The sequence below is a fragment of the Brienomyrus brachyistius genome, chromosome 13 (genome assembly GCF_023856365.1).
Source record: "Brienomyrus brachyistius isolate T26 chromosome 13, BBRACH_0.4, whole genome shotgun sequence".
In the NCBI taxonomy this organism is placed as follows: Eukaryota; Metazoa; Chordata; class Actinopteri; order Osteoglossiformes; family Mormyridae; genus Brienomyrus; species Brienomyrus brachyistius.
In genome coordinates, this window is record NC_064545.1 from 3,030,460 (window position 1) to 3,045,233 (window position 14,774).

The window sequence follows — 14,774 nt, forward strand, 5'->3', positions numbered from 1 at the left end:
GAAAAAGATCTCAGTGTGTATGTTGATGCTTCTGTGTCCCGCTCTTTCCAGTGTAGGGAAGCAACAAAAAAGGCCAATAGAATGTTGGGTTACATCTCTAGGTGTGTGGATTTTAAGTCAAGGGAGGTGATGCTATGATTATATAATGCTTTGGTAAGACCCCACCTAGAATATTGTGTGCAGGCTTGGACACCATACCTTAAGAAGGACATTGCTGCCTTGGAAAAGGTGAAACGTAGGGCTACAAGAATGATTCCTGGTCTTAGAGGAATGTCTTATGAGGAAAGGTTAGCTGAGCTGAATCTGATTAGCCTCAAGCAAAGGAGACTAAGGGGGGACATGATCCAGGTATATAACATTCTAACAGGTCTGGATGCTTTTCAGCCAAATTGTTATTTTAATATTACTTTTAAATACTAGAACTCGTGGCCATAAGTGAAAATAAGCAGAAGAACATTTTAAAATGAATCTGAGGAAGCACTTTACAGAGCGTGGAGTTAGAGTATGGAATAGTGTTCCTGCTAGTGTAGTGCAAGCTAAAACCCTGGGTTCCTTTAAATCACAGCTAGATAAGACTTTAACAACTATGAGCTATTAGGTAAGTTCTCCCCAAATGAGCTTGATGGGCTGAATGGCCTCCTCTCGTTTGTAATTTTCTTATGTTCTTTTGTAATCTATAAAGCCAGAGGTGTAGTTCCATCCACTAATAGTTTTACTAAATGTACAGAATAACCCAAAAATACAAATAAAAGTCCGTCAATCGCAATCCACATACCATTCAGAAGAGGTAAGGATAATAGTTAGAGCTGAAGTCTAAGAGTCATGCTAGATGGGAGAAAGGAGGTCTCAAATACAAAAGACACTACAAATCACATGTGCACACACATCCACAGAATGGTAAAAAGCCAAAACCAATCATGTACTGGCACACAGATATGCCGACTTGAAGAAATCAGGCCACCAACTTGGGGCTCTCAGCTGCAAAGACGAGGGAGGGAAGGCATACTCACACTCATCTTTTATTCATATCTTTGTAGGGACTCTCCATTCATTTCCATGGGTATAACCATAATCTCAGCTATGACAACCTTAACCCCCACCCAGCCCTAACCTTACCCAACAAAATATGAGAGACAGTTTTAGTTTTGATTGCAGTTTTATAAAATTGTGTTTTATAACCTCAGGTTAAAAGCAATGATCGTAAAAAGTGTAAAACTAGCGCCGTAATAGGCTATAAGCCGAATTGGGGCATCTTAACTCAAGGAAGCGACAAACCTATGAATATCCTGCTAGTATCAGCTATTACTTAAAACAACATGCCTGTTAACTACAGGAAGTATGATGCAATTAATTTGCAAAGGAAAAAAGTGTGACCATGCCGACAGTGGTCCACGAGATAGTAGCCTCTGACAAAGAATCCAGGCTAAGAGGATGAGCAGGCTACAAAGTCATGAGCAGTGACTATAAACAACTGGCTAAAACAGTACACCAGAAAAGTAGAAATACGTAGAAAAGTCTTCCATACCTGTGACGATGGTGAAGATCAGGTAAACCGGAAATGGAACGTCTACCAGGCCTTATATAGAATATTCGCATGTGATATTAGCCGGTAATTACTACTGTTTAATTATGTAAATAGTCCAGCCACGAACAGAACACATCAATTCTGCTACAACTCTTTTCTATATGAGGACCTTCTCTTGTTAACTATACAGGGCAAGATGGAACGTAGGTCCTCATGAGTGACTTAATGTAAGCTTCCTTGTCTGAAAGAGGTAGTTTTAGGCCTCAGTATCTTGCTGTACATAATTGTACATATTTTCTTTCCAGACCTGCATTTTGGCAAGTTGATTAAAATTACAAATATAACAGGGGAAAAAAGTGGCCATATGGAATGTATAACATTTTGACAGCATAATAACCATATTCCTCACAGTTAAGAGGATGTACAAAGATTTTAAAAAATCATAATAATCATTCACCATATGACCCTGAGCAGGACAAGTCGTTAGAACATAGATAGTTGAATCTAATAGTGATTCAAGGTGAGAGTATATAACGGAAACTTTTCTTGTTCTTTTTTTGTCAAGGCAAGAAGCAAAATCACTAATATTTCGTGTAATATGGTGAAGTTATTCTGGCACCAACCCACAGGATGGAGGATGCATAGGTCTTATTAAGCAGACACTGATGACTTTTCTAGGTTCCATAATCTGACAGGGAATGAGAAATTATTCTAGAGCAGACAATAAAAGCCCTTACCACCCCACTAGGATCGAAGTGTAAAATAGTCCATTTTCCCTCAGCGATGAGATTCATGAACCAGAGAATTGTAATCTTGGCCAATATGCAATGTGATTTAAAACTTCTTTCGACTTAGAGGCCAGCTAATGAACTGATGCAAGCAGTAATTGGTTATTTTTATAGATAGCCTGGTTTCTTGTGGTAAATAACCCCACTCAGCTATTTTTTTTCTTTTTAACAGATGCACCTGTGGCATACTGCTGCATAACCACATGTGCTTTATTTTTTATTTTATTTTTAAATTTCACTCTATATAAACAATCAGAGTAATGCCCTTCTGCATAATTCTCATCGCACAGGTTAGGACTAAAAGCATCTAGTGTACACCAAACATGTAGAAAAAGTATGCTACTTTCTGTAATTGTGTCATTGATATTCAGATATTTCAGGAGATATCAGATTTGCATTTAAAGTTTCTGAACAGCTATGTAGCTCACATTATGCAAAACAGCCATTCAGCAGGTTGTGAATCAAAGGGAAGTGCGCTCAATGTGCCCACTGCCTCCTGACACATTTACGAGAAAAATATCAATGACTTAACTGTGGGAAAAGCATTTGAGCTTTTATTAACCCATATAACCCAGTAACTGATTCTTTTTTTCCTGCCAAATAATGAATCTTCTTTCTTACTCTTTTTACTATTTCTCTTTTACTATTTTTATTTTCCGCTATATCCATCGTGTTTGACAAATCTTAGAAGAGGAATGCAGAATGCTTGTTTACAACTCTGAGATGCAAAATGTGTCCTGTAATGGAACTTTGGACACATAGCAGTGGTGAAAACCACACTTCTATGGAAGTTTTAAAAGAATAAACTCTAAGAATTATGTATGCATGGTGTGTGAAAAAGACTTAGGCGATCAAAGAAAAATATGTTTAATGATCATCATGTTGGTGTGAAACTATGATATTGTGTCTGCCAAAGCGTGCCAACTCCACCTTGTCAAAGCCTCTCCTAAAGTCACCCCAGTATTTCCAGCAACCATCCAATACAACAATGTCTTTTTGACTTGACGAGTGACACACCTTGTTCAGCTAATCAATACATCACTGAGTCATTTAACAAATTAAGTTAGCTGCAGAAGAAATGCAACATATTCATTAAAGGGCTGGGATGCCTTTGAGGAGAGGTTTGGGGACTGAAGTGGTGTTTCCTTAGCCATTCAACAATATATAACTATTTGGAGAACATAAGAAATTCTTGTAGTTTTTATTATGTTTATGTCACTTTGCATACAAATTACGTGTTTTTTTTCTGAACAAATATACACTTACAATCCTGATTGATAATTTTAAATATTTTCTTTTGCACCGTACTGAATATTTATGAGCTGTGATGTCACATTCCCCACACACTGCACCAGCACTTATATATGTGTGCATATCACCACCATCTGTCAAGTACAGCAATTGTTTTTTTCAGCCATATTACTCACATGTCTGAGACCTGAAGCAAAGGGATTTTGACACCATTCACTTAATACTCAATATTAACATTAACTAAGAAGACAGCTGAGACTGATATTGGATATCAGATATTGCAAAGATATTGAATTCACGGTTCCCCTTGCCCAGCCGCGGGTCACACCCCCCAGCCAGGCCTGGGGGTGGGGCTCGATGGCGAGCACCTAGTGGCCAGGCCTGCACCCATGGGGCCTTGTCAGGCACAGCCCGATCAAGGCACGTGGGTTCCCCCTCCAGTAGGCTCACCATCTATAGGAGGGGCCATAGGGGTCAGGCGCGATGTGAGTTGGGCAGTGGCCAAAGGCAGGGACCTTGGCGGTCTGATCCTCAACTGTAGAAGCTAGATCTAGGGACATGGAATGTCATCTCTCTGACGGGGAAGGAGCCTGAGCTGATGCGCGAGGTTGTGAAGTTACGGCCAGATATAGCCGGGTTCACCTCGACGCTCTGAAACCACTCTCCTTAAGGGGGGTTGGACGCTTTTCCACTCTGGAGTTGCTCACGAGGAGAGGCACCGAGCGGGGGCATACTTATTGCCCCCTGGCTGGGCGCCTGTACATTGGGGTTTACCACAGTGGACGAGAGGGTAGCTTCCCTTCGCCTTCGGGTGGTGGGATGGGTCCTGACTGTTGTTTGCGCTTATGCGCCAAGCGGCAGTTTAATATACCCACCCTTTCTGGAGTCCTTGGAAGGGGTGTTGGAGCACACTCCTCCTGGGGACTCTCTTGTTCTGCTGGGGGACTTCAATGCTCACGTGGGCAATGACAGTGAGACCTGGAGTGGCGTGGTTGGGAGGAACGGTCCCCCCGATCCTAACCCGAGCAGTGCTTTGTTATTGGACTAATGTGCTCGTCATGGATTGTCTCTAATGAACACCATGCTCAGGCATTAAGGTGTCCATATGTGCACTTTGCACCAGGACACCCTAGGCCGCAGTTCGATGATTGACATTGTAGTCGTGTCGTCGGACTTGCGGCCGCATGTCTTGGATACTCGGGTGAAGAGAGGGGCGGAGCTGTCAACTGATCACTACCTAGTGCAGGGTTGGCTCTGCTGGTGGGGGAGGAAGCTGGCCAGGCCTGGCAGGCCCAAGCATGTAGTGAGGGTCTGCTGGGAACATCTAGCAGAATTCCCTGTCAGGAGGAGTTTCAACTCCTACCTCTAGCTGAACTTCTCCCATATCCCAGGGAAGGAGGGGGACATTGAGTCCGAATAGGCCATATTCTGTGCCTCCATTGTGGAGGCAGCTGACTGGAGCTGTGGCCATAAGTTGGTCGGAACCTGTAGCGGCAGTAATCCCTGAACCCACTGGTGGACACCGGTGGTGAGGAATGCCGTTAAGCTGAGGAAGGAGTCCTATCAGGGCTTTTTGGCCTGTGGGACTCCAGAAGCAGCTGATAGCTACTGGCAGGCCAAGCGGGATGCGGCTTCGGTGGTTGCTGAGGCAAAAACTCGGGTGTGGGAGGAGTTTGCCAAGGCCATGGAAAACGACTTCCGGATGGCTTCAAGGAGATTCTAGTCCACCATCTAGCGGCTCAGGGCAGGAAAGCGGTGCAACATAAACACTGTTTATGGTGGGGATGGGGTGCTGCTGACCTCAACTCAGGACGTTTTGGGTCGGTAGAGGGAGTACTTCAAAGACATCCTCAATCCCACCGGCACACCTTCCAACATGGAAGCAGAGTATGGGCACTTGGGTGTGGACTCCCTTATCTCTGGGTTGGAGGTTGCTGAGGTGGTTAAAAAGCTCCTCAGTGGCCAGGCCCGGGGCTGGATGAGATCCGCCCGGAGTTCCTTAAGGCTCTGGATGCTGTGGGGCTGTCCTGGTTGACACGCATTTGCAGCATTGCGTGGACATCGGGGGCAGTGCCTCTGGACTGGCAGACCGATGTAGTGGTCCCCCTCTTTAAGAAGGGGGACCGGAGGGTGTGCTCCAACTATAGCGAGATCACACTCTTCAGCCTCCCTGGTAAGGTCTATTCGGGGGGTCTGGAGAGGAAGCATTCGGATTCAGGAGGAGCAATGTGGTTTTCGCCCTGGCCATGGAACAGTGGATCAGCTCAGTACTCTCCGCAGGGTTTTGGAGGGTTCATGGGAGTTTGCTCAACCAATCTACATGTGTTTTGTGGACTTGGAGAAGGCATTTGACTGTGTCCCTTGGAGAGTCCTGTGGGGGGTTCTCTGGGAGTATGGGGTGCAAGGCTTCCTTTTAAGGGCGGTTCGGTCCCTGTATGACCGGTGCCAGAGCCTGGTCCACATGGACAGCAATAAGTCGGACTCGTTTCCAGTGAGGGTTGGACTCTGTCAGGGCTGCCCTTTGTCACCGACTCTGTTTATAGTTTTTATGAACTGAATTTCTAGGCGCAGCCAGGGTGTTGAGAGTGTCCGGTTTGGTGACCTCAGGATTAGGTCTCTGCTTTTTGCAGATGATGTGGTTCTGTTAGCGTCAATGTACCGTAACCTTCGGCTCTCACTGGGACAGTTCGCAACCGAGTGTGAAGCAGCTGCGATGAGAATCAGCACCTCCAAATCTGAGACCATGGTCCTCAGCCGGAAGAGGCTAGAGTGCTCTCTCTGAGTCGGGGATGGGGTCCTCCCCCAAGTGGAGGAGTTTAAATGTCACAGGGTCTTGTTCACGAGTGAGGGAACAATGGAATCGGGATGGTGGTCCCCCTCTTTAAGAAGGGGGAGCGGAGGGTGTGCTCCAAATATAGGGGGATCACAGGCAGATCGGTGCGGCGTCAGCAGTGATGTGGGTGCTGCATCGGTCTGTCATGATGAAGAAAGACCTGAGCCAAAAGGCAAAGCTCTCGATCTACCAGTCGATCTACGTTCCTACCCTCACCTATGATCATGAGCTGTGGGTAGTGACCAAAAGAACGAGATTGCGAGTGCAAGCGGCCGAAATGAGTTTCCATCACAGGGTGGCTGGGCTCTCCCTTAGAGATAGAGTGAGGAGCTCGGACATTCGGGAGGGACTCAGAGTAGAGCCTCTGCACCTCCGCATTGAGAGGAACCAGATGAGGTGGCTCGGGCATCTGATTAGGATGCCTCCTGGGTGTTCTGGGCATGTCCCACTGGGAGGAGGCCCGGGGAAGACCCAGAATACGCTGGAGTCTGTCTCTCGGCTGGCCTGGAAATGCCTCGGGATTCCCCCGGAGAAGCTGGATGAAGTGGCTGAGGGGAGGGAAGTCTGGGTTTCCCCGATCTCGGATCTAGCGGGATATGATGGATGGATGGATGGATGGATGGATGGACAGCTGAAACAGCTATATCGTTAAGGTCTTGCAGAACAGCAACTTTTGAATAGCAGACAGATATTAAATCAAAGACCTAAAATTAAATTTTAATCTGATGTCTGAATGTTTCAGGTGTCTTTAATGCATGTTTGTTATTCATATTTGCCTTTGTTTAGCTTTCAAGACTGCTGCTATAGGTCAGGTCATCACATATGCTGATTGAGTCTTAATTATTGTGCTGTAATTATTTTGATATTATAATCCTGTTTTAATTTAGCTTTATTCTAAATTCATTCTTCTCTTTTAGCTCCACACGGATTTGGATTCCGGCAACAAAAACATCAAGTACATTCTAGCAGGCGAGGGAGCTGGGACAATCTTTTCCATAAATGAAAAGACAGGAGACATACATGCGATGAAGAGACTGGATCGTGAAGAGAAAGCCGAATACACACTCACGGCACAAGTCATAAACAGGGACACGAACCAACCTCTCGAGCCACCTTCAGAATTCACAATCAAAATTCAGGACATCAATGACAATGCACCAGAATTCACCCAAGGCCCCTACCGTGCCACCGTCCCAGAGATGTCTCAAGTGGGTAAGACAGCCGGGTCACATGCCAATGCATTCTACTACACATTCGATTCCCAGAAGGTATTGAACAAGTATGGTTAAACACACGTAAACGAAGTAAAGTAAATCTGAATATAATTTATTACACGGACAAATACTGTATTAGAAAAGGTGAATACTGAAGTTTTTGCTAATATCTGTGAAAAATTTCTCTTAGCCAATTCCATATATTCACCTGCTTCTACTTTGTGTTTGCAAGTGTTTTATATTATGCATATTCCTTCCATTCAGTTATATTTTTCCGTGATGGAGTGCGTATTTTAATATTGCTAGTATTGCTACTACTTAGTGGACTAAAACTCACTGTCAGCAATCTGGAAATTACATGTTATTTATCGTCTTATTTATAATACATAATTACATCTTATTTATTATAATTACAAAAAAAAAATCTTCATGCCTGATACCAAGTGTATATTTACTGAAAATACTGGCTTCTGCCATTGGGCACTACCTGATTCTGAGCCAAGGGGCTGAGCCAAGTACACTCATGTTAACCTCATAAAAAAATACAGATAGATTATCTTCAAAAGAAATTCTTCTCTAGAAAATAAACATTTCCATATAATTTATATGAACTTGTAGCAGATTTAAGATGTTTATTCTACAGTGGTTAGGTAAAAGATCTGCTGTTTTTCTGGCACACAGCTATGCACACATTTAGAGAGTTATCTCTACACGTTCACAGATCTATACATGCATTTACAGATTTGTCCAGACATGTAGAAAATCTCATAACGCATACAAATCTGATTACGCAAATCTCAGTACGCATTTACAATTTTTTTACACGTTTTAAAATCTGATTACTCACAGACGTATTGAGATTCAGTCTCCATACCCATTTGTAAATAATTTTGCTACAATTGTTAAGTGCCAGTCTAGGGATAGGACACCTTAACAAAGAAAAAGAGATGGCGAAAAACCTCCAACACACGATGAACAAAATGACCAGTAAAACAAAAGGTTTATTGCAAATAATACGAATGATGGCTTGTATTACAAAAGACGGAAAGATAAGACCAAATAACAAGACACATGGCCATTCCTGTCTCTCACACAAGCAGCAACCGGTCATGACAACAGAACGTGGCTGGGTGGAGCATCATTAATGGAAGAGCGCAGCCATCTTCAAGGGGACAGCGCCCCTTTATACAGTCAATCACGATGGCAGAAACAAGAACAATTAACCACCGCTGTCACTGGAATGTCCTGCAACACAACACAGTCACAGAACAAAACACGACAAATACACTGAGACGCAACACAATAATAGTCCTATAAAGGACCCACTAAAATGTGACTGGACAGCAGGGCTGCTTTCATCCAAGACATTCAGTCACCAGTGTCATTTATTCTTGTTTAATGAAAACCTTTACAGGAGAGAGTCTTTTCCTGGAACATATATTTAAAAAATGCTTAATTTGACAAAAATGTTTCAAATAAGTGGGGTGGCCTTACCCTCTGCAACCAGACCTCCAAGCAAACATTGACTTGACTCCTTTCATTTCTGGAATTAATCAGATTGGCTCCAGGACCAGAAAAGACCAGGCAAGGATAAAATGCATTTAAAAGACAGTGAAGGAGAACAGAAGCTTGTGCATTTTGTTCAATGCAGGCTGTATGGCAGCATATCGCTACCACTGTGACAAAAATTAAATTTGCCTTTCTCATTATAACGAGATGGTTTTGACATTTTAACATGCAAGTATAATGAGAAACTGCTTTTATTTATTTATTAGTCGGTTTATTTTTGTCATAATGGCAGCAATGTGCTATCATAGGGGTGATACTGTATATATAATACAAAGGAAGACTCAAACAAAAAAAAAACAGTCTTCAAAAATGACAGCCATTTTAACATTGATTTTCAACTGTGGGTAATAAAGTTTGTTGAATCCCAAATGGGGCTGAATCCTGAAATATAAAAGATGCTGAAAGTATGCTATTTAATTTTTTTACAGTGCAGTGTGTATGTAGGATCCTTCAATAATGGCTATTAAAATTTGATCTGAATAACACTGACCAAAAACAAAAGTAACACAGCTGTGGCTACCTGCCCTTCACAAGAGAATTTTGTTCATGTGCAGTATGACCAAATTAAAAGAGATCTTAGAGAACCTCATGTGTAGTTCTTGAAGCTTATGAACCTGGAAATTGTTATAAATTTATTTCTAAAGATTTCATTCACCACCAGTGCAAAATTACACAAAGAGTTTGCAAATGGAAGAAATTCAGTAAAGTCACTGCTACTGTCACCAGGAGTGGATAATGATCATTAAAGGAGAATAATGTGGAATCATAATGAGGGATAACCTTCTATGAGCAGTTGAGATAGAAGCTGGTCTGTCTGGTAAATGTACACATTGTTTTGTGTGGAAAAAAATGGAACACTGTATGCCAGCACTAAAACCACATCCAATCTGTTAAATAAGCTGGAGTGAGTATAATGCTGAGAGGCTGTTCGGTTCCTCAGGGGCAGGGACAGACCACAGTTATTATTGAGGGACCAATGGGCTCCATGTTGTATCAGAAATTTCTACAGCAGGATGTCAGGGTTTCTTGACTCAAGGGAAGTTGGGTCATGCAACATGACAATGATTCAAACATGGGAGAAATTCAATAACAGAGCAGCTTAGGGCAGCAGAAATTCTATACTTTGAAAGTCAAAATCCTGACCTCAGTCCCATTGAAATCATGTCATGATCTGAAGCAGGCTATTCAAGCAAGAAAGCCAACGGTATACATGACCTGAAACATTTTTCTACTGAGTAATGGACCCAAAACACCTCTTAAGTTTGGTTAAAGGGTAGTAAAAATACTTGTTTTCTGTGAATGGTCTTGATGGTTTTAACTGTTTCTATTTTAGATCATTTGGGAATCTGGATAGTTTATTTCTCAACTATGTACGCAGTAATATATCATAGGATGGGCATAGTGGTCATACGGTTAGTGTTTGTTTATAATGTGTCTGTCCACAAATGCTTAATGTAAATTGTATGATAAATGTACGAGTAGTATACAAAAAGATTCATAAGCAGATGTCATTCACATTCACCTTCCATCTCTGGAGTCAACTGACTGTCACAGTGCACCTTTTTTGTCTTTTTTTGTAGTGTTTGTCTATTTGCATGAGTGTGTTACATTGCAGACCCAGCCTTCATACCGTTACCAATCTTTTGGTTGAATCTTTGGCATTTCTGAGGTACCAGTCTGTCCCCTCCCTCATCCTATACAGTGCAGTTTTTAACAAGTTTTAAAAGGGATGAATTTAGACACTTACTTGCAGTAAATGTTTTATCCAGAAGCACAGAAATGTGCCAGATCTGTTCAGTATTTGCATCATCTGTTCAGGGTTCGGCACACGCATGCATCTCTGAGTGTTTCATATCTTTTCCTGTATTTGTTTGTCAATTCCACTGGTGAATCATAGATTGTTGTTTTATTTTGTGCTATATGCTTTACTGAAGAACATGCTCACTTTCCAAGAAGAACGCACATTAATAAATAAATGTTATAACTGATTAGTTAAACAAGCCCTTTATGCTCAGAAGCATAAACTCTGTCCTCTGGGATCCAGACCAAAGATGCATGTTATACATGCAACTCTGGCAAGCAGTACACAACACATTTATCATTGAGTCAGAGGACTGCACAAAGTGCACACTGAAATTGGAGAGGAAAACAGAAGAGTAATAAGGTTATTTTAAAAACAAAGCTACAACGACCTAGATCTAATAATAAATAGCTTGTACAATAAGTCTTCTAATCTTAAAATCTCTGCCATTAATTTCCAGTTAATACAGTTCAACCGCAGTGTGTAGTAGTAGTGGGTTAACTGGTTTTTAACTGGCAAAAACATCAATCAGCCATAACATTAAAACTATTGACAAATGAAGCAAATAACATTGATTATCTCAATACAGTGGTACCTGTCAAGGGTGCCATTATGCACTACATGGAAAAAAAGTATTGGGACACCTGGCCATTACACCTATAGGAACTTTTATGACATCCCATTATAAATCCATAGGCATCAATATGGAATTGTTCCCCCCTATGCAGCAATAACAGCTGCCACTCTTCTGGGAAGGATTTCCACAAGATTTTGGAGTGTGTCTGTGGGAATTTTTGCCCATTCATCTACGTAGAAGAGCATTTGTGAGGTGAGACACTAATCATGGACATTAAGGCCTGGCTCACAATCTCTATTCTAGTTGATCGCAAACATATGTGATGAAGTTCAGAGATCTGTGTGGGCCAATCAAGTTCTTCCACACCAAATTTACCCAACCATGTCTTTGTGAACCTTGCTTTGGGCATTGGGGCTCAGTCATGCTAGAACAGAAAAGGGCCTTACCCAAACTGTTCCCAGAAAGTTGGAAGCCAAACCCAGAGTTGTTCATCAGACTGCCAGAGAGAGAAGTGTGATTTGTCGTTCCTCAGAATACATTTACACTTGATCCAGAGTCTAGTGACGGCCAGTCTATCCATTGCTTGGCATTGTGTGCTTAGTGATGTGAGGCTTGCATGCAGCTGCTCGGCCATGGAAGCCCATTCCATGAAGCTCCCAGCACGCAGTTTTTGTGATGCATTTAATGCCAGAGGAAGTTTGGAACACTACAATTACTGAGTCGTCAACAGAGCATTGGTGATTTTAATGCACTACGTGCCTCAGCAATTGAAGCTGATGTATTGGAAGCAGGAAAAATGAGCAAGCGCAAGGATATGAGCGACTTTGACAAGGGCCAAATTGTGATGGGTAGAGGACTGGGTCAGAGCATCTCCAAAACGGCAGGTCTTGTGGTGTGTTACCCGTATGCAGTGGTTAGTACTTACCAAAATTGGATTAGAGGTGAGTGAAGTATCATGAGACTGTTCAGGAATGGTCCGAGGAACATGAAACAACAGTTTAATGTGTTGACTTAGCCTCCAAATCCTCCAGATCTCAATCTGATCCAGCATCTGCAGGATCTCAGAGAGGCCTCAGTCTGTTCGAATCGGCAACAGCGTTTCCAGCACCATCAGACTGAGCACAGGTGCTCCTCAGGGCTGCGCTCTTAGTCCACTTCTGTTCACACTCCTGACCCATGACTGCACTGCCCTGCACAGCTCAAACCACATCATCAAATTCGCAGACGACACGACGGTGGTGGGGCTCATCAGCAACAACGATGAGTCGGCGTATAGAGACGAGGTTCAGCAGCTGTCCACGTGGTGCAGTGAGAACAACCTGTCGCTGAATGTGGACAAAACCAAGGAAATGGTTGTCGACTTCAGGAGAACTCGCCCCAGCCACACACCACTCAGCATCCACGGTTCCACGGTTGAGATGGTAAAAAACACCAAGTTCCTGGGAGTTCACATCTCAGTCGACCTCACCTGGACGACCAACACCACCTCCATCACCAAAAAGGCCCAGCAACGTCTCCACTTCCTGCGACGGCTTAAGCGAGCCAACCTCCCACCTCCCACCCTCACCATGTTCTACAGGGGCACCATAGAGAGTGTCCTGACCAGCTGCATCTCCGTCTGGTTTGGAAACAGCACGGTTTCCGATAACCGACGGCTTCAAAGGATCATCAAAGCAGCTGGGAACATCATCGGTGCGTCTCTTCCATCGCTGCAAGACATCTTCAACAAGCGCTGCATCAGGAGGGCCTCCTGCATCGTACTTGACTCCTCTCATCCTTCACACGGACTCTTCACACTCCTCCCATCTGGCAGACGCTATCGCAGCATCAGGACTCGATCTTCCAGGCTGCGGGATAGCTTTTTCCCAGTAGCCATTAGACTCCTGAACACACTTACCCCCCCACACACACCCGGACTGCGAACAAATTGACTCCTGCACATCTGCGCTTTACACACAAACTCTGCTACAAGCATTTTTGCACTTCTGCCACTTATTTGCACATTTTCCATACATAACTATTATAACCTCCTCTACCTCTACCTCCAAGTATAGTATATTTTTTTGTATACCTTATATTTATTGATTTGTTACATGTCTCTTTCTCTCGTCTGCACTGAAAAAAACTGGAGCCACGTCATCTCGTCTCTCTATGTACCTGTACAGTATATAGCAGAGATGACAATAAAGTTTACTTTGACTTTGACTTTGACTTTTGATGTGCAAGACAAATAGGTCTATTGAGGCTCCACCTCACAACTTACAGGACTAAAAGGAGCTGCTGCTAAAATGTTGGTGCCAGATACCACAGGACAACTTCAGAGGAGTCCATGCCTCGATGGGTCAGTGCTGTTTTGGCGGCACGAAGGGGATCTACACAGTATTAGTCAGGTGGTTCTAATGTTACAGCTAATCGGGGTATGCATGTTTCATGCATAATGGACAAGGTCGCATTTCAGTTCCACATTTTCTTACATGAAATTAGACATGAAGTACTGAAATGATTTCAAATGCAATGACTTATGAATCTATGATTAACCACAGACAGTACAAAGCCACAGATTTGTTGCACGTTACATTTAAATTCTGGATTTGATAAATTATAATTAAAAAATGAAAAATTATTGATATATTAACAATGTATAATAATGCACAGTATTTAGTGTTTTATGTTTATTCTGTTTTTTTCCCACACGGTTGTGTTTTTATTCTATGAAAGCTGCTTTTGAATGTTTCACATTGGTCTTTCCCTGTGTATAAAATACTGGTGGCTGCTGTTGTATTCCAGATGTGAGATAAAGACCATCTGTAGGTCTCAGAAATTACAGACTCAACCAGAAAAGGGCTGAAGCAAAAGCCAGCATTATTTGTGATAGGTTGCATCTACACTCCAGCTTTAAGTGAAGGCTATTCTTTCAAAACAAATCCTATACCTGATCCTAATCAGAATATAGGTGATGAGTCAGTATTTTTTCCTGTTTTTCATCCTTGGCAATTTCTACCACAGGGTTTGTGTGTCTCTCTGCATGCTGTTTTGTGTGTTGAAGGACATTATAGTATATTGTGGCATAGGTGGGCATTGAGTGTTCCGGCATCCTCACGAGATTTGTATATAACGCTGTGAGTCCTGGAAATAGCCCTTGTATGTATTTGATAGTGTAATTACTTGTGCTCCTGACTGTCCCATTACCTGTGTCATCTTGACGTTCTCTAGTGT

General features: G+C 42.8%; 1 protein-coding gene across 1 annotated transcript in view; it reads left to right on the top strand.

The window, feature by feature from the left end:
* Nucleotides 1-14,774, top strand: part of LOC125706765 (cadherin-8-like) — a 44,567-nt gene that overhangs the window by 24,141 nt on the left and 5,652 nt on the right. The window contains exon 3 of the mRNA XM_048973586.1: nucleotides 7,315-7,609. Coding sequence (XP_048829543.1) covers nucleotides 7,315-7,609 — 295 coding nt within the window. The remainder of the gene's footprint in view (nucleotides 1-7,314; nucleotides 7,610-14,774) is intronic.